The 20,579-nt window shown below is 47.8% G+C and overlaps 1 protein-coding gene across 4 annotated transcripts in view; it reads right to left on the bottom strand.

The window, feature by feature from the left end:
- Positions 1–19,045, bottom strand: part of nrp1a (neuropilin 1a) — a 56,661-nt gene extending 37,616 nt beyond the window's left edge. For 2 of the 4 annotated variants that reach the window (XM_079180970.1, XM_079180968.1), the window contains exons 1-3: positions 18,933–19,045; positions 17,108–17,538; positions 15,662–15,836 (exon numbers count right to left, since the gene is read on the bottom strand). In XM_079180970.1, coding sequence (XP_079037096.1) covers positions 15,662–15,836; positions 17,108–17,174 — 242 coding nt within the window. In that variant the 5' untranslated portion in view covers positions 17,175–17,538; positions 18,933–19,045. Of the gene's footprint in view, positions 1–2,615; positions 2,848–15,661; positions 15,837–17,107; positions 17,549–18,932 lie in introns of those variants that run through there. The other 2 variants (XM_079180969.1, XM_079180971.1) reach the window with 2 other exon arrangements.
- Between the last annotated feature and the right edge of the window lie 1,534 nt (positions 19,046–20,579).

The following is a 20,579-nucleotide window of genomic DNA, read 5'->3' on the forward strand; positions in this document are numbered from 1 at the left end:
ACTCTACTGCCTGTATGTGTGTGTGTGTGTGAGTTTGCATGATGGTTCAGATGACTTTTCCGTGCTGTGTTTTGACTCAGGTTCGGGTTTCCACAATTTCCTAATTGCCCGCCACGCACCGCGTCCCGCCAACTTCTTTCAGCTCTGAGGGCCACTTATCGAACCATATTCCTGCCCAAACGGCGCTGATCCGCTGCGACGGCCCTCCGTCTTCATCAGGACGCCACGTGGATAAAAACAACGCAATTCGCTCACGGTAAAAATTCTGATGTATGCAAGTATAATGTGCAGCAGGTGTGCGGGCACATTCGGTGAACACACATGCTCTCTCTGTCTCTTCCTCAGAAAATATGCGCCTTCCGGGCAAAGGGGCCTATTTTCATAGTTTTACTCGATTCCCAAATTACTGTCAAAACATCACGTCTCCTTAGCGATTTCAAATTCTGTTAATGCACAGGATTTCACACAAAAAGGCGATTTACACTTTGAATGACGGCTCGGGGGGGGGCGGGCTAAATCCCTCAGGGGGGGCCTGACTTGTATCCACACGCACGAATTACCACCTTTTTTCCCCCCACAAAAATGGTTTCCTTCACCTGATTCAAATTTAAAATAAAACCTATTTGCGTAACATAAATCAAGTTACTAGAGGTGATTTGTGGGGGAAATAAAATGCTAAATATAACTAGTAAGAGTCAGCTATTGAGAGAGAGGCAGAGACAGAATGTAACTAAATGTAGAGCTGGATAGAAGTGGCACTCCTTGAAATTGGGTCCCCTGAGGAGGTGCGGTGGATGGATGACTTCACTCCTCTTGCTGCTCGGATGGAGTGATCTGAGGTGATATGGAGCTGTCACCATGCATCAAGCTCCTCTTCTTCTTCTTCTTCTTCTTCTTCTGTGTGTTTATAAAACCAATGATTGCCAGTAGGCCCCGACAGCCAGCCATTTGCTTTGCTTTTCCACTTTTCAGGATCTCATCAAGGAAAGTCCAGGAAAGATCTTGTTCCCCCCCTACTTGGGCTCGTCATATCATTTGGAAATCCTCTGTTAAACAATCCTCTTGTTTAATCCCCTGCCCCAGCGGTTTGGCCTCCCTTCATTTCTCCCCGTCTTGTGATTTCAGACCAGGTCATCTTCCTCTCTAGTCGCCGGGACGCCAGCTGTTGCAACAGCCCTGGCTGGGCTCACACAAGTACCACTTTGTTTCAGCTACTTTATCAGCTGCAGCACAGTGAAAAAAAAACTAGTTTCACGTGGTGTTTACAATGCTATCCCCCCCCCCTGCTAGCTTTGCGGCTAGATGGCCGGGGAGTTACTCATTATTCAGTTTAATGGGCTCCCGTGTTGCAGGGATCGGGTTTCTTTCTGTTATAACCACGTCATCGTCTAGTTTAGTCACCGGAGCAAATATTTACGATGAAAACATTTAAAGTTACAAAACTCATACTTTTTTGCAGTAAACATTTTTTTTAAATTATTGCCTTCTCTATATTATTTTTATCCTTATTTAATTTGTGCTATCAATTTCTCTGCTTGGAGATCCTCACCTCTCCTTATTTCCTCTCCTAACTCATCTCCTAATTCTTCTCTTCTCTCCCGGTTCCTCTCCTGACTCCTCTCCATCTTTTGGTTCCCAGCTCACAACGGAGAGCATCAATCTTCCTGTGGCCCTGCTCTGTTCTATCAGCAGACTTATAATTCACCTCAGAGCCTCTGTTTCTGCCCCCCACCCCCCACCCCCCACCCTCTTACTCCACCCAGCAACTGCCAAAAGCTGAGCGTTGCCAGCCGCCTAAAAAATTGATGCTGAGATGCATCATTGAGATGAAGAAGGAGAGAAGAGCTCAAGTGTGCGGCTTTGTTGTTTGTGTGTACATATATGCACGATGAATGTGCAAACGTGTGTACATGCAGAGCATTGTGCATATTGCGTCCAGTGTAGCATGCGTTTAGAGAAAACAGGCAACCAATGTTTTCATTTCTCGTGTCCTCACAAACTCCCTGTCAGCCATGCAAACAAGAGGAATACTCCCTATGTCGTTTCTATTTTGACTCCTCGCACCTCCACAAAAGCTGTTTGTTGCATTTTTTTACCCCGGTGCTTTATCATCAGATCGGATGGCCCTCGTAAAGGCAGCACAGCGGGAGAGAGGATGCAGATGGAAGAGAGAATACGCCCCCGGGGGTCCTCTCTGTGTGCAAGGCGAGAAAGAGAGAGAACTCCTTCTCCAAAATGTCTCTATTGGTGCCTAAATGACTGGTGTGTCAGCCAGAACTCCGGCGGTTCTGCGCCAGTGGGCCCACACGCGTCGCCCTGCTAACACAGATCCATCCAGGCCCTTATCATCTGGAAGACATTACGGCGAACGCTTGGCGGGGCAGTTTGAGGGCTCCGCAAAAAAGGCTCTCCTGTTGCCAGCGGTGTTAAATGTACCTCTAATTCATTGCTCTGAACACCTGTGGGGACCCGCTTCTAGGGGTTGAGCGTCCTCAGGTAAGACGGGACAGTTAACAACCTCTATTCAGGATCATAAAAGAAGAACATGGCCTACTTTTAAGTCCCCTATGGTCCCACAGTTTTGGGGTCTTCCTGACCTCCCAATTTAAACTTACATTCCTCCTCTCGGGGGTGGGGGCAGCGTGGTGATATTCTACGTCATATCACTCCTGTCGTTGTTCTTATTCCTCATGAGAGTACAATCCAGTTGAGCCATGCATCTATTTATCGGTCCAGTCTGCTTCGGGTCTGGGTGGGCCTGCCAGCACGCCACAACACACACACACTCAGACGATTACACACACGCAGTGAGCTGCCTACCACAGTGCTAATAGTGAAAAGCGTTTGCCAATCCAGCGGGGAAATTACAGGGAAAAAAGAAAAGGGGGTAGGCGGCTGAGGAGGGGAGGGGGGGTGAATGTAATTCTCAACGACCTTCGCTTCACCGACTCAAATGTATTAGCCTGCCTTCTCTCTTCAGGCACAGAGAGAAAGCAATCCGCCAGTGTCAAACGAGAACATTAGCCCTCCTTGCAAAGCCAAAGAGAAGGCGACAAACCAACGGCCTAACAATATAACAGTTATATTGCCCGAAGCTTTCCCATGGAAACAATCTGTCCTCCCTCTATAAATGTCCGCTTGATATGGTTCCATAAAAGCAATACAATCTGAGGCAATGGAATAACACTATGACAGACTGTATGAGTCTCATACAATTGGTGGGATTTCTTAATCAGACCATTTATAAGCTCAAGCATGCCGTGGAAACCCCCAGAACAAGAGCTCTTTCTTTGCCATCGCTCCCTTTGGTCAAGCTGTGCATAGAACAAATGCCGTGCGCTTTTCTCCGGCATTTCTCTTTACGCGGCTGTCACGGTGCAACTCGCTATCGCACTAAAACATGTCACCTACCACATGTCAAAACATCTCCGGGTAACACAAGTGGAGAGGCCTAAACAACAACGGACTTGGGACGGCTTCTGTGAGGCCCGGGGGGGGGGGGGGGGGGGGGGGGGACTTAGCAGGAAAAAGGACTTTGTTGTCAGCTGTCAGAAAACTCCGGAGACCTCACGTGTTAACGAGTCTCGGCGAACAAACTGTCACTCGGGGCTGTGGAAAAACATCATTAACGTTTGTACAAGGGGGGCACGAGACAAGCTGATCCCCGACTTACTTTTTCCAAGCCTGGAGGGGACATACCTTGCTGAAATAAAATGGTCTCTCTTTCTTTGCCTTCCCTCCCACTCAGCCTCCCTTGTGCACGGGACATTTATTAACCCGCACTAGAACAACAGGTCCACTCTTTCCTGTAACCAGCTTGCCAGGACAGACAAGGAAGTACAGAAAAAAAAACTGGGGCAGTAAGCCGAGGCTACGTCTTCATGATCTCAGCTGGAAACATGAATTGATTTGCTATCACTGCAATCTTTATTGAAGGTCAGGACCTCGTCGTTAAAACAGAAGCTTTACCATGAAGCAGGAAAAAACGGAAATCTGTAGCTGTCACCCTCTCCACAGATGTGTCTCCACTTCTGAATCCGCGGAAACATTATTGCAGGAGTCAAAGGCCTCGGGACGGGGCAACCAACCCAGCGGGACAAACCACCAACCAATCAGAGCTGATGGGTTCAGAAGTGGCTCCTCGTCGGCGAGCGGAGAAGGGCATGATTGCTTTGCTCGCCGCCACACGGATGGATGGCAGATAAAAAAAAAAAGATGGATGAAAAGATGGAAGTCCCCCGCCCAGGCGGCCCAGCTGCAGCCCCTCCAGCTGGCCTCTTTGGGTGTCGCCACCACACGGGTTCCACTCCGCTTGCCACTCATATTTTTAGATGCCGTGTGGCTGTTTTTCTGATTTTGCGTTGGTGAAGCCTAGTCGCTTTCCCGAACAGCAATTATCATTAGCATTGATGGATTTAGCATGCCTCCATCCATTAGCTTTCCTAATTACACTGTCGAGAGATCTGCTGTCGCCAACAATCAAATTAATGAATTTCACTATTTAGACTCAATTATTGCATCTCCCCCCCTCCCCCCCCCCCCCCCCCCCCCCTTTGCAACACACACAATAATCCTTTATTTGGAGATATGAGCACAGACTGACAGGGGGAGGATTCTGCCCCAAAGGGGGAATCCTTTCTGCTCAGCACAGAGCAGGCTCACACGTCTGTGAACTGCACGTAGACAAGGGGGGTGATGGGTGGGGGGGCTAAAAACAAGCAGGGGAAATAAAACTGACCACAAAAGCTCCCACAGTTAGCAGGCCGACTAAATCCCCCGCGCTCACCTCATATGTAGGGCCCGCTGCACTTTGAACCCTGCCAATAGTGAAGTATGTTCAGCTGACTTGCTTTCTACTCCCATGGGGGACTGGGACATGCCTGCAGGGCCGAAGCCGGGCTGTTGCATATTTTCCGTCATCCTGTTGTGCTCACTTTGACCTCCTTCCCTCATTAAAATTGCGAAGCATGACAAATGGGTCACAATAACGTAATGAGAGAAAAGTGAGGCAGTTTAAACAAAAGACGCAGTCAATTGGCTCGCCGTTACTTAGTCATTTGTTTTATGTGGCCTAACGCTGCCGACTTAAAGATAAACTAATCAAAGTTATTTTCAATCGAAGTATTTCATAAATGGACTGATTATTATTATTTAGATTTCTGCTCCAAGACAACAAAGTTCATCACATTTTACAGTCTTGTTGAGCTTCTGCTAAAAGGACGACACAACGAGCGGCTGATTATATCTAAAATGTATTTTATCAGATTTTCATCAAGCTTTTTGCAGTATTGAATATTTCTATCAAAATTCAGGTGTATATTTAATTTTCCAAATTAAGAAGTGATTAAAAAATGAAATATTAAAAAGGGGATAAATAGTCCTTGTTTAAAAGGAAATGGTGAGCCCTCAACATGTATAAACATGCAACATGTGTCAATACAGCATCGACCTCAATGAGGTGCAAAACTGCACGCTACCATGTTAATATTAATAAAAAATAAGACAAAAATACATCCATCCTCAGTGCTTTGCTGATGTGTGGACTATATGAGCGCGGTAAATAATAGCTGCAGTTGTGAGCCGGGTTGAGACTTCTTTTCTTCCCCATCACACATCTTGTTATTGTGACTAGAATGAGTAACTACAATTAATTAGAAAAACTGCCCATGGCTAAATGGAAATACACATTTAGCACTTTTCTGCCCCGCTAAGTGAGCTTCGGAAATGAAATTGCTTAGCATACAGCAGGGCTCTGTATGCATCTTAGCAAGCAGATATGAATATTCACACAGTGAATGTATGCTTTTGCGAATGAATCCCTTTGGCTACATTTCTAAGAAACACTTCATGGGAGTAAAGCAGTGTAGCAGTGGCCTTATTATACAGTCATTGTGACTTAGAGCTATTATGTAATATGTCTGTTATACACCCTATCCTGAGAAGTTTTAAAACGTTAACATAACAGAGCCAGGAATTCTGTGATATGTTTTACAAAGGGCTAAAAGAGAAAAGCAGGAAATTGGCATAAAAGTCTGAAGAATACGAGAAAAGAAAGGACGCCGAGGATGAAAAGTCCTGTGCGTTTCCTCAGAGAGGAGGGAGAGAAAGGGAGGGAGGTGAAGAGAAGCACTTCAGCCCATTTCTGGGGCCATTACAGTAGGGAATGGCTCCCATTTGTCCCACCTTGACATTTGAGAGGATCTCTGATTACACGGGAGAGAGGGGCAGGCAGAGGTGAGCGGAGAGAGAGTCCTCCACAGGGGTGTGTGGCACGGCTCGGATGATATGCCGGCGTTACAACAATGAGAAGTCAAGGGAAAAAATAACAGGGCGCTGGGAGTAAGGGGGCGATGTGGCACAGCAAGGACGCCGCATGTACAGTATGCTCTGTTTTAAAACACACTGTCACCGCCCTGCTCTGGTCACCTACGGGACTCGGTGGCATAGATACACGCACACCCTGCAGGGAGTATTGGGCTGCTTCATCTTCACCTACTGTATAATGAACACTCAAACACCCATAATAAGTTTAGAACACGATGAACGGATTCGCAAAATATCTTGGGGGCCCTTAAGCAGGGGTCCAACATGGGCCTGGAACATACTAGAACCATTACTAAGCTTACATCAATCTCTTTGTGAACTAAAGACAACCACCTCGAGACAAAACAAATCCAGAATGCTCAATTTGACCAAAAAACAAACAACAAAAGATTGGTGAAAAAACCATGCTCATGCCGCTGTTAACTCGCCTCATTATCACTTGGACTAATTGTGACTTTCTGATCGTAAAACTCCAAAGAAGAGGTCACGATCATACCCCAATCAAAAGGGTTAATTTGGGTATGTCCCAGAAAAAGGGGGGGCGCTTATTCGGGGACAGACTATTACTTGATATCCTGTTCATGAGGACATGGTATGGGATGCACTGGATCGCCCTGCAACCATGTGACGAGAAGAAACATGAGGAAACGTGGAGATAATTATCAACAACCTGGAGCTAATGACTCACTGAACTTAACAATGGACTGATTCTAGCAGAGTGAACGCTACATAACTTCACATTTTACAGGCTGATGAGAAAAAGACAAACAATATGCCCTCCCTGAAAAAGGAGCGCCGCAATGCGAAGGCAATCATCTATCTGTTCCTGATGCTGTGAGAAGCTAGCGGCGCTCCCCGCTGGGTAACGAGCTGTGTGCGCGAGGAGCCCGCCGCATTCAAAGAAGGCAGAAGGAGCTGAGGAGGAGAGGGAAGGGAGGAGGGGAGTTGAAGCTGGGGTCAACTAGAGGTAAAGGCTTTGGGTGCTGTTCAAAACTCTCTCGCCTCTCCACAATGGGCAGGAAGGGAGAAAGAGTGGTGTGGCGTGGGTGGGTGGGAGGGTGGTGGTGGTGGTGTTGGGTTAAAAGGAAACTGACTGGCTGGGGTGAAAGAGCGTGAAGGCGCGTAAGTTGAGCAGTTGATAGAGCGACGGAACAGAAACAAAAGAGAGAAGTAGTGCAAATAGCTGATAGAGGTAGCTGGCAAACAGGTGCCAACACGAATCCAGAAAGCGTTCAGAAGCGTGAAGCATGCTCAGCAACAGCTAGGGAAGCTTGAGGGCAATGGTGGTAATAACTGCACTGGGAATTATTCAATTAAACGCCCCCCCATCCGTCCCCTGTAGCGTTCTCCCTCCTTCTTTCTTTCCCTTTGTCCTCCCTGCAGTGAGTGGAGGCGGCGGGGGAATGAGGGGGTCGGAGAGCAGTCTGGGCTGGGTACTCCGTGACCCGGTCATGTGGCTGGACGCAGAGCAACTTGGCTGGGAGCGGTGGGGAGACTGTGAACAGGCCCCGAAAGAGAACTTCGCGGAGGACTTGGAATGTCCGCCTATATGTATACAAACAGCCGTCTGACCTTCAACCACACAATAACCTTTAGACAAGACAAGCTATTTGTAGATCTGAACAGGAACAGGAAAAAGGATGGTGACGAAAACAAATAAGGGGGGGGGGGTTCTACAATAAGCCCACATTTGCTTTAGCATGGCCGGTTGTTGCCAGATTCGTGAAGTTTCCTTTGAATGCGGATCAGCCCTTGGACCCAACATCTACCGTTTATAACCACATCCTTCATTTCCTTGTGACGGCCGTATTCTTCTCACTGCGTGCAAAGAACTCAGATTTTCCAATGATGCAGCACTTCGGAGGCCAAGTGAGCCGTGCTGCGAGGGCCACGCGCCAAGCGGTGTGTCTCCTCCGTGGAGCCGGGCAGACAAGCCGAATGCTCGGCAGTACTGGGCCGATCTAAGTGCTGATGGCCAGACAGCCCTTGCCAGCATTTGGAGGGCAAGGTGACTCTTTCATTTACTGGCCCTACAATCAAACTTCCCTGCCAATTTTCGAGACGTGCGGCCAGTAGTATCATTTCCCTCTGCTTTCTGCTGAAATCCACTGGGAGATTGTGTAAGTTCATGGAAATGAGGAGCCTTCTTGCCGCTTATCCCCGTGTGTGCAGGGGTCATCCTGGAACAGCTTGGGGTACAGGCTTCTAATAACTCTTTCAGCACCACCCTACTGTGATAATGCCACAGAAGGTTGCTGTAAGGCTGAATTTACAGCCTTCTTTTTTTTACAATTACTGCCATCTAACAAAAGAAATGAGAAGCCGTGAGAAAAAGAAAAGCAAAGTGGTGGCTGCTATAAAAAAAAGAAAGACCACAGCTAATGTTGCCAATTTAGTGAGGAGAGATCAAGAAAAAGAGCAAACAAAGCAAGGGCTTGTGAGTGGCTGTAACTCAATCAGAGAGCGCCGGGGTACCGCCCCATCAATCACTGTCTGCTTGCCGTCCGGGCCGAATCACGGCCAGCAGAGTGGTGGAGAAACACCAGCGAGCCGACCCGCTGTGCACAAACACAGTGACCAAAAATGACCCGGGGGGGGATCTGGGGCCGAGACAGGAGGGCCATTGGCTTTACTTCCTACCTACCTACCTACCTACCTACCCTCTTACCCGCTTCAAACAAACTTTGCTTCACCAAGAGCCCCTCTGGGGACTAGCTTGATTGAATAAAGAACCCTGTGGTCGCTGAGCCCCCCCCCCCCCCCAACCTGCCACCCCTTGTCGATCTGTAAGCACTGTGGCGTTGGGGCAACAAACGTAGGACCACGGCCACATCAATCAAACTCATGAGCCTCATTCAAGGTTAGACCACTCAACGCTACATGTCTGACAAGCTTGGACACGCCGCATTAAAGTGTCCAGACCTCCCTCTCCCTCTTCTCCTTCTGGGACGGGCGATGTCAGTAAAACATCGGGAGCCACAGTTTCTAAGAAATCCACCCCCGGCTACTGCATTGCTACTTATGAACTCAAATTATTCCTCATTCATTCACCCTCCGTATCCCTTCTTGTTGTTTTTCCATGCGGCCTCATAAACTGGGAAATTATCATTTAATGGAAAGAAAAGAAGGCGCAAGACGAAAACCTGTTGCTAATTATATTATATGAGGCGGAGAGAGGGGGAGACGGCGATTATTGCCAACTGTCCTTTGGAAACAGAAATGCATAATTGAATCATAGCCCCAGTGTTTAATGCTTTTTCATCGGTGCTGGAGGGAAAAATCAGTGTGAATTTTCTGACAGTCAATAGATGTGTGTCCAGATAGAGAGCTGAGATGTTGAACAAATGTTGTCTTCTAATCATGAGACTCTCCATACGGCTTCTTTTCTAGCAATCTGTTTCGGATAAAAAAAAAAAAAAAAAAGAAAAAAGTAAAAGAGCATACGACTGACATCTCTAAGCTGTGTGGGCTGTGTGCGGCTCCATTCCACAAGAAGAAACTTCCATATAGGGAAGCTTGCATTGGTTTGGGGCTGGAATGCAAAAGACGGAGAAAAAAAAAAAGAATCCACCAGCCGTGTGCCAGATACAGCTTAGGGACACTCAATCTCTGGCAAACACAAGCCGCTAACTCCCACACCGAGATGAGAAACAAAACAGGCAGACACATGAGACTGTATGATGCCTTTGTACAGCCGCAGATATATGCGACCTAGGCTTGAAATCTAGCGGGTTATTTATGAGCACTGGCCTTGTCGCGTCTCTCTCTCTCTCTCTCTCTCTTCCTCGCCCTCCCTCCCTCGTTCCTCCGTTTCTTACTCCTTGGCTGTGAAGTGGACCTCCCCTCCCGCTGCGAGGTAGAGTGGCTCGCCTCCCGGTTGTGGTCAGGTTGTGCATGAATCAAAGTGGTGACAGAGCAGCGGGGAGGATGGCAGATGCCACGGATAGAAAGCTTTTCAATCAGGCTGCCCTTCCAAGCCGCGGCCAAGGTGAAACACTTCACCGGCGGATGAAAAAAAACAAAAAAAGACCCACAACCCCACGGTCACACACACACATACGTATTGTAGGCATGTGCACAGACCTACTTATATCCTGCTCATTAGCCAGGGACTAAGCCTTTATGGTTAAAGGAGATGAAGACGAGGAAAGACAGTATTGAGAGTGAAGGTCAATGGCTTTCCGGTGCAACATCTCCGTCTGCCGTCTTGTCTCTCCTGCCCACTGGTTAGCTAACAAAGTGAACACGTAACATTCATCTGCAGCTCCTCATTTGCTTTGACCGGCTCCCCTCACCTCATCCACGCTTAAGGTTTGCAGGTCGCAAATGGGAATGATGAGCTGTAAACAGAAATTGAAGTCGCATAGTGCTCGTCTCTGGAAGTTTTATCCACACCGACAAAATAAGTGTTTGGTGCAATTGCCGTGAAGTGCAAACAAGACGTATTCAAGGTGGATTGCTCTTTGATCTGCTGATGACAAGCTGGTCTTTTCGAAAGCGCACTGTTTCAATGTCATTTGAGGTGCAATTTGATTTCCATTGTTATGAAGCATGCAAGTCTATTGCTGTGGAAAACACCAGGTGCATAATTTCAGCTGCTTTTGTCAAACCTGGTAGTTAAATGAAGCGGCATCGCCTCGACGCCCTCCTTATTCTTTTTCTGCTGTGCCTATTTTGCTGCGCCACTTTGAACTCCACCAGCACGGATTCTTCCCTGACATGCACTATGAAAAGACGCGCACATCCACAACAGAAATAAATGTCCCCTAACAGGCCGTGAGTATCTCCAACAATCCGTGTCACTCCGAAGCCCCGTCCGCTCAGCACCGGGAGGTCACAGCACTTCCCTTCTTTAAAAGCCTCTACCGCCACAGGTCCGTTCAGAAAATAACGGCTCCTGTTGCGTTCCTGCCTTATTTATTTTTCTTCCATGACAACGGCTGATAAACGGCCGCACAGCCCACTTCTCCTTATTTGCTCGGGATTGCCTTGTAGAGGAGGGTGAAAGAGGAATAAAGGGGGCGGGGGGGGGGGGGGGGGGGGGGAGAAAGAGCTGTTTTCAGATCCTCACTCCCCAGCTGTGAAGCTCCACCGCTCTCTATCGTGGAGCGGCTATTCAGGTGACAGGGGAAACAGGGGAATTAGGGAAATTGGCCGACTGGATCTTTTCCCTAAAGCCCCTTCTGTCCTCCACTCTCACTCTCAGAAACAGGTGGCACTCTTTGTCGGGCACCGTGGCCATATGAGTGGAGTTAGTGGGATTCCACATGACAAAGACAGAGCCAACTATAGATCTAGGGAAGGGTCATACCCGCCCTCCCCCTCCCCGAGCTCCCGTTAGTCATCTCTGGAGTCCAGGGCCTGGTCAGGAATGCCAGGAGGGGCAGGATGTCTATTGTAGAGGGTACACAGCGGAGAATGTTTGCCTTCCCAGCAGGCCCAGCAGCTCCAAAGGGGCAGCTCAGCAGGAGACCGCAGCGGAAAGGGGCAGTGGGACGGAGAAAGGAGCGGACTACAATTAAAAAGAAGAGGAAGAGAGTGCTTTCCCAAGCTTTGAGTTACAGGCACCTGAAGGCGGGGGGGCTCTCGCGGGCTTTTGAAGCGTGGAGAGGTGGGAGGCTGACTTTCCCCCTCCGTCTCCCCCCCCCTCCACAAAGGGCTGCTGCTTTAGGAGGCATTCCTCAAATATCTCCGCCGCCTAGTACCACCCTGCCATACATTTCATCTGAACCCTCCCCTCTCCATCCACTGCTGCACAGACTGTCACAATGGAATTTTCTGCGAGGTCTAGAAAAACCCCAACCAGACAGAGAGAAAAGCAAAGAAGCGAGGGAGGGCTGAGAAAGAGGAGAGAGCGTCTCTCTGCTTTTTAACCCCTCTCTCCAGCGCCTCCAGATACAAACAGTGCAGCTCTGACTGGCTGGCTGGCTCGCTGCAAGGAAAGAAGTCACTGTTTTTGTTTTTTTTGGTTGGGTCAGCAAATCCGATGCTATCAATGATTCATCATGTTGTCAAGGGTGCATCACATCTACAGAAAGTTGTCTCTCCTCCTCGAGAACAGCCTGCAGCTCATGATGGGAGACTCAGCAGGTCTACGCTCAAACCTGGAAACTTTATCAGATTTCTAAACAGAAAATCGGACTTGGACAGTAAGGACTATAGTTTGTCCTACAAATTTAATAAATTGCCCTTCAACCTGCCTTACGTGAAACCTGTCCGTCACTTTGTCTAGATTGAAATCCACTGAAACCTCTGTGTTTCCTTCAGATGATGGAGACGAGCCTGGCAGCCCTTATCAGATCGCAGAGAAACGAGAGAGTGCCCGGGGAGGGAGCGAAGCGAAAGCGTATCTATTTACTTCAGGGTTTTTTTTTTCAACTTCAGCTTAGCTCGCTCATTCCGACCATTTTTCAGGACAAAATTGACTTCAAATATTTGCCTTGATGCGGGTGGCGCCTTCGCCTCAAACTTCATTAGCCGTGGGAGCGGCGAGGGCGAACCCTCCCGAAAAACTTCACTCTACAACGGTGCGTGAAAGGTAAACACGTTCTGCATTCAGAATCGCAGGGCTCACTTAAGTCTCCTTATCTCGGTGATGAAGTGCTTTCCTCCCCTGGCTCTCAGGATACAGGCCTCTGCACTTCCCCAAACAAACCTGTCGGGTGGAGCACACACGTGCAACAACACCACCCCCCCCCCCCCCCCCCGGACAGACTCTACTCAGTAAAAGGCTGTTTTTCCCTTTTACGAGCATTACTTTGAGTGCTTCTTGTTTGGTTTGCAGATAACAGCCATGTTGGGGAACATGTGGTGCATGTGTGTTCCATTTGTCCACTAATTAGATTGCAAGGCAGTGCACTGAAGCATGCATTGTGGCCCCCGCCTCCGCCGCCCACTCTGCCAGTCCATCAGATAAGGAAGCCATTCTCATCAGTTTCCATTTATGTAGGGGCTGATTTGGTGAGTGGAGCTGCGACGGGGAGTCTGATGGGTCCAACGCAAATCACACCCAACTACTGTCTACGGACACATGAGTAACTATTCCCCCATTCCATAATCCACTTACCTATGACATGTCTTGTCAGCGATTAGAACAGCAGCCCACTCTCATGTTACATCGAGCCGTAATTTGAAATTAAGGAGGAAAAAAGGAAAATGGATTTCACGTCATGGCCTGTCGTTGCCGGCTAAAGCCAAAGGGAAGCTGCACGAGGCGGAATACATTGTGAAGTGGAACTAAAGTCCCATGAAAACCACTGCATTAGAAACGGCACGCCGAGGTAAATGTAGGAAAACGAACTGTGGGTCAGGTCGACCCCGTTTCCCGGCGCAGTCTCTGCGTGGCCCGCATGAATCAGAGACTTACTTAAGTTTCACAGCCGTCTGCCGGTGTCATTTGTTTTGGGTTTCCTCTAGACGAGCGGCTCATATCCTCCTGACCACATTGTGGTATGACATAGGTCGCGTCTGCTCTACATGTAATGACTGGAAGGAAACAGGGCAGACAGCGAGAGAGAGTCGCTCACAGACGTAAACAAATTCACGACACAAAACTTCATCTGCGAGAACAAGCTAACTGGCAATCTGTAAATTCGACGGCTGCTAAATGAAAGCGCCGAGCTCATTTGTAATTGATACATGGATGGATCGCTGAGCCCAAAGCCCGCCCTCCTTTCAACTTGGTAGAAGAAAAAGCAGCTTTCGTTGAGCCTGGGGGCCAAATTCTTTTTACTGCGTGTGTTTAGAAACAGGAAATTCATTCCTGACTAATTTGATTAGCGCCAGCATTGTTTCTGCTAACACCCCCCCTCCCTCCCCCTGTCCCTTCCTCTCCCTCTCTCCCTCTCTCCTTCTAACTTGAGGATGTTGGACAGTTTAACAGTCCCTCAGGTGCTGAAATCGGACCCAAAAAGAAGTGTCAAGGAGCATCCAGCTTTCAAAAAGATGGCCGTATTCGGCCTGCCATAAATCTCTGAGAGCAGTAAAGAAAGGTTAAAGTGGGATTGAGATCCGGGATTAAAAAAGAAAAGAAAAAACACCCTGCAGTCATATACGGAATGGGGTGGGGGGGGGGGACACTGAGGGAGCACAAAAGAAGCAAAGGGTCCAGGTTTTTTGGGTGGAGCAGTGATACAGTAACAGGATCCAGCAAAGCCCTGTACTCTCCCGAGCCCTGCAGCGTAAACAAACAGCTGAGACAGTGCAGGGCAGAGGCACCGGCACACGCACTAAAACCACACACACACACACACACACACACACAGAGACAGACAATCAGAGGGAGGCGGTCTGCCCAGGCAAGGCTCACCTCAGGGCACCCACACTGACACAGGCTCATCACATTACTGTCTGTCTCCCGTTTCATCGGCTTAAACTATCTATCTGACAACAGGTTAGCCGCTTAGGTCTTTGTTCGATGCGACAGCTCGCGGCTCGCAAGTCAAATAAGGATCAGTAACTAACTGTCGCTAAGGGATTCACCTTAAAAAAAAAAAGTTTAGAGTTTAAATCTAAGTGAAAGAAAACAGATGAGTCAGATCATTTCACTTGTTTCCAGCTCCGACATTAACAGAGTGACTGCCTAATTAAAATAGGGTGAGGTTTTTTTCTATTTTATTGAACCCCACACTTAGAAGTTATTACTTGTTTTGGGGGAGTAATGGGATTTCATGAGCAAATGTGAAAGTAAATGGCTCATTAAGATGGACATTTTTTCTTCTTCTTGCAGTGCATAAAGTAACCGCGGTTAATGGCCTCCGGTGAACCCAAAAGGCCTTTTGCAAAATGACGGCAATTCAAATCAATATCACACACCGGTGACTTCACTCCACGAGGACGGGAGGCGAGGGCATTCCAAAAGCAGATGGCATGGAAGGGACATTCCTGCATGCCCTGTGTAAGGGCAGAGCAGGATCGCATTGGCACGGTTTCAGTGAGCCTGTCGACACTAGATGGCGCAGTTTCATGTGCAATATGCATGAGGGGAAGGGGGGAATGAGAGTCTAACACACCCACACACACACATGAAAGGAAAACACATGTATATATGCTATGAGATATGAATGTGTTTGTTTGTGTGAACAGCTTCTACGCAACCTCTCATGGTGTAGTGGCTCCCAAAGTGAGCTTCCCAGACAGATTAATTTCACTAGTAATGTTATTTCATTCACTCATTTTTGCAAAACAAAAGCAAACAGAATGTTTTCAGAGGTTTCACTCTATTGTCCTTATTCCAGACTAACTTTAGACAAAAAACATTCGATAAATCAAGGTTTTTTGGGGGGAGGGGGACCAAAAGCACATCTGTTTTCCATAGAAAATATTGTGGTGTACTTACTTGCACTCCCGGTCCTCCAGATCGAAATGCGGATTGAAGTTGATGAGGATCCGCTGGTGAGGACCAGGCGCCGATATCACCCACACGCATCTCTGAGAAGGGGGATAGGACAGGGGGTATCCGGGCGAGGTGAGGTAGTTGGCGGTTGAGATTCTGATGTTGCCTCCACATTTATCTGCCGAGGGAAGCGAAAGAAAATACGTTTTTTCAGGAAAATAAATTTATATTTCCCAATTCTGATGCTCACATTTCATACATTCTTATCATAGCTACATTAAAGTGGCTTATAGTTGGACTAGACCAGAAAATGTGCCTCTTCCTTAAGACAGGACAGATTCAGAGAAACTTTTTCTTCTCTAAGAGGGTCCAAAATATCTATTTGTCTTCTACAAAGTTTAATTGGTCAAGACAAACAAATGTTAAAGAGTCTGCACAGACTTTAACTGGCACACAATGTTGGTATTTAGTATCATTATATTATACATAATATTATTATTTATTTATTTATTCTTATGGAGCAGCATTGCTGTGACACACTGAGATGCAAGTTACATTCAGATGAAGGAACAGTTCCTCACATTAGAATAAGAAAAGGAGCAGCTTAGATGTATAAATGCAAATTAAAAAGTGTGAATGGAGAAGCTTCAGTGAAAGAAAAAAAGTTTTTGTTTGTCCGAAGCAGAAAGTCCCAGTGATTCAGTCTGTTCCTCTGAGCTACACTATGAATTTCGCCATTAAAGGAATTATGCTTTTCAGAGGGCCGCAACTCACATTTATCTTCATTCGCGCGCGTTTTCATCATTTTAAAATAAAAGCTGCCAACATCTGCTGCTTTAATACTCGCGCGCACACACGCGCACGCACCTCTTGGAAAATCAGTTAAATCGGAATAAAATGAGTGAGGAATGAAAGCGCAAAGAACAAGGGGGAAGTTGTGTAAGCCGAGGATTTGGGCTGACTATTTGAACTTCACTAAAACACACAGCGTGTTAACCGATAGCTGGCCCCACAACACGGGATACAAACGTGCTCTCAAAGGAGCTTCTGTTATATTACAACCATCACAAGAGACTGCAATTGAGTGAATACAAATAAAGAGATATTTAGGGATATTATGAGGGCATCATGGGAAATAAAAACGCCTAACATGGGAATATTGGAGGGATATCATGAATAAATAGGAACAAAATAAAGAGGAAACACAATTAAATAGGGCCACGATGATCTCTAGTCGCTATTAAGCAATAATATTGAAGTGTCTGTTGAAATATAATAACAGGGATTTTCCCGAGGTGTTGGCAGAAATGGGCAGGTGAGCGCCTTGCGAGTTTGCCAAAAGATCAGCGGAGATCAGAGCAGGCTAATCTTTTAGAAAAATATTGGGATTAGTAGCTTTGCAGTGTACACAAACGCTTTATTTATACAGATATCAGATATCACACTTACCGTTTTTGAAAGCCTTGACCACCAGAAGGATTCCCATGAACAGGATCAAGACTAATCCACAATGCATCCTTGTTTCCTCACCCAAAAAATAAAATTACGCATACAAAAAGATAAAAAACTCCGTAATGAAACTCCTCCGGCAGGTTCTTCTCAGAGAGTATTCTTCTCTCAACTCGACAAAATAAAGCGGGAGCGTCTCTTTTTTCTTTTTTAACGAGGTTAGAAGTGTAGGGGCTCAGGTCGCTGGCATCCTGTCATTCAGCTCCTGTTTCCTCTTGCCTGTGCCGGCTGCGCTCCTCTCTCCAGCGCCCACCGTGCCATATCCTCCCCGAAGAAGCCCAAAGATGTGGAAGAAGAAATGACCCACTCCCCGTTTTCGTTGTTGCGTTCCTAGTCCGTCAAACGATGCCCGGGCAGGAGGTAATCCTTGGCTGTGGGAAGGAAAATAGATGTGAGCGGAGGTGTGAGAAGGGTTTGGGAGGAATGCGCGCTTGCATGCGGTCGCCGTGCGCTCTGGACGTTCCGCGGGTCCGTCTGTATACGCGCTGCTGCCGATACAAACACGACTATAAGAAAAGGGCACAGATGCACCCCCCCTTCACCCAAAAATGTGACCACTTTTGCTTCTATAGGCTCAGAGCGGGTGACTCGGAGAGGAGGATGATTGGCTTGATGACAAACAGCCGACCTATGTGGGTAAAGCCTCGTGTCTTTATATGTAAGCGGAGCCGCACACTGAGTCACAGAGTACCAGCAGTCTGTTAAGTGACATGACTCTCTCTCTCTCTCTCCCTCTCTTTCACTCACTCCCTCTCTCTCTCTCCCTCCCCTCCCCTCCCCTCCCCTCCCTTCTCTGACAAAAAAGAAGCTATCATTAACCTGAGACGTAGTACCAGAACAGGACTCTAATTTAAAAACATTAATTTGGGGGTATCACCGTGTACCGAATATGATATTTATCGAAAGATGCCACTACCAAACATCACGAACCATGGATTTTAACAATTCTAAACGCAGATTACAATGAAGAGGGGTGTTTCTTTGAGTATGTCCTCCTCGCTTCTACCTGGGACTGATCATGTTCTGTGACACAAACTAAACTACCAAATATACGGAAGTTCTCTTTTGTGACTCACAATCAATCCCTTTAAACACCGATCCTCCAGCTCGGATTGAAGCATATCTGCACCGCAGTGCTTGTAATAGGCCCAGTTTGTTTTGCACAGGAGCTTAAATAATAGAAAGTGCCCCCCCCCCCCCCCCCCCCCCCCTCCCCCCCCCCCCTCTCTTAGACATTGTGGATTTCTTTTGTGCACCGGCAGCTATCCAGATGCGCCGATTGTCTGCCCCACAACAGTGACACCATTAAACTGGCACTCCGATATTTAGGGGAAATCAATTTAAGCGTAAATTTAAGTTGCCTCGAGTCATTTACTCAAGGCTGCCCTTACTGGGTCACTCTGCGCGCACGCGCGCGCACACACACACACACACACACACACACACACACACACACACACACAAAACGAACGGAGCAGCAAAGCCTAAATTGGAACATATACTGTCAAAATCCCGCATAAACACAACGCATGGCAATACACGATTATAAAAATAAAAAGTTTGAATATGCATGAAATATTACCAAAAATAATATACCAAAAATAAATAAAGAACAACAGCGGGATCATATGAGATCACATTTGTAGAATTGTTGGTGAAATCGTGGGAAAGTGGTGATAAATCTATCATCATGTCAGTGCTCTCTCACGCAGCGGTAATTCTTTCAGCCCTATGCAGTAAGTCAAATAAAAACAGCTGCATTCACCTGCGTCTTGAGGACTCGCAAAGCCGCAGGCATCCAGCCCTCCTCTCTCCACTTCCAACATGCGTGGAGGAGCGGAGTGCAGCTACGATCCGACAGGCTCCCTCCGATTCTGTTCAAATGACACCAGATCTTCTCCGGAGACTCACAATAGCAAGTTATTGCCCCCCACCACTCATTTTTTGTTGTACACCGGGGGAGAACCACAGCGCAGTCCAGTTTGGTCCTGGGTCCCCACCGCGCTAAGACGCACAAGCCGACAGCCGGCGACTCGCTCTCCTCTCCGCGTACAGACTAGTCTCCTCCCCGGCGCTGATCTCTCCGGGTCTCTCTCCTTGTTTCGCCCCCTTTCATTCGGCGCTGTCACAAGTGAAATCCGGCCAGTGTGAGAGTAAAAAAATAAGCAGTCCCCAGAAATATCAGAGGGATCGAACAAAAATAATCATGTAGATAAAAGGTAAAAGTCCTGGTTGATCTGTTGCAAGTTTTTTTTTTCTTCCACTCCGTCCGTCTCTTCGCGCGCCACCGCTCTCGGCTCCTTACGCTGATGCAAATGCAGAGGGTTTGAGTCCCTGCCAGCGCCACACGCCCCTTTACGAGGGATGAGTGCGCGCGCGCGTGGTTGTTTGCGTGCATGTGTGTGTGTGTGTGTGTGTGTGTGTGTGTGTGTGTGGAGGGGGTGTCTCCGCAATCGAGATGCAGATTTCACCCAGCTTCCTCTCTCTCTCTTCCCGTCAGCCCTTAGCTTTCATTGGACGCATCAGAAAGTCACATTAGATCGAAGATGCACTAACCCGATGGCGTCTCTGAGCGTGTCACACAGCAGAAAATGAGTAAATAAGTCATCTGTGGTTTGTACCTTCCTTTGCTGTGTCTGCATGTTTTAGAGTGGTTATATTTATTCTCTTCTATGGCAGGGTTTTAATACATGCATTTGTTTGTTTATTGATTTGTTTGAAGGATGTATGGTTTTTAACTTAAAGCAAGAATATATATTTTAAAGCCAACTCTGCCTTTTTACTCCTGCAGGCAGAACCCTGATCACTAATCCACTGCACCTGCATTTCCATTGGAAGGAATGGCCAATGGAGCGGGGGATCCCCCCCCCTCCCACATGAGGACATTTTATTATGGCCTGCAGCTGAGGCCTTCTGCATCTCATCTCATGCAAGTTAGGGTTTGGGCTAAGGTGACAAAAATTGAGGTGCAAAATGGTCCAGCTGCGGCCTGTAGCGCCTCACGCCACGGCCACATCACACCGTCCCCAGTTCACGCCGCGCCCCCTTTGGCTATGGTTTGGGGTTTAAGGCGAGGGATAGGGTTAAAGTGAGGTGGGTGCATGGTGACGCGAGATGCTGAGCAATATGGTCCAGCCTGTAGCGCCTCCGTAGCACCTCACGCCGCGCCCACATCACGGCCCCTTTGGCAGGGGTTAGGGTTAAGCTGACTGGATTTGGGTTAGCGTGAGGTGGGAGCGAGAGGGCAACAAGATGGCAAGCAGAAAGTCCAGAGTGTTACGACGCGACACGGAGGCAGCGGCAGACTGAGAAGCTCTGCCCCACCGTGCACATTTGGGGAGTGTCAAGCACTCTGGCACGTGAGGCTTGGCCTCGGCGGTAGCCGAGGTGTACCTCATTACTTCCCTAAGTA

The sequence above is a fragment of the Pholis gunnellus genome (genome assembly GCF_910591455.1).
Source record: "Pholis gunnellus genome assembly, chromosome: 20".
NCBI classification, from domain to species: Eukaryota; Metazoa; Chordata; class Actinopteri; order Perciformes; family Pholidae; genus Pholis; species Pholis gunnellus.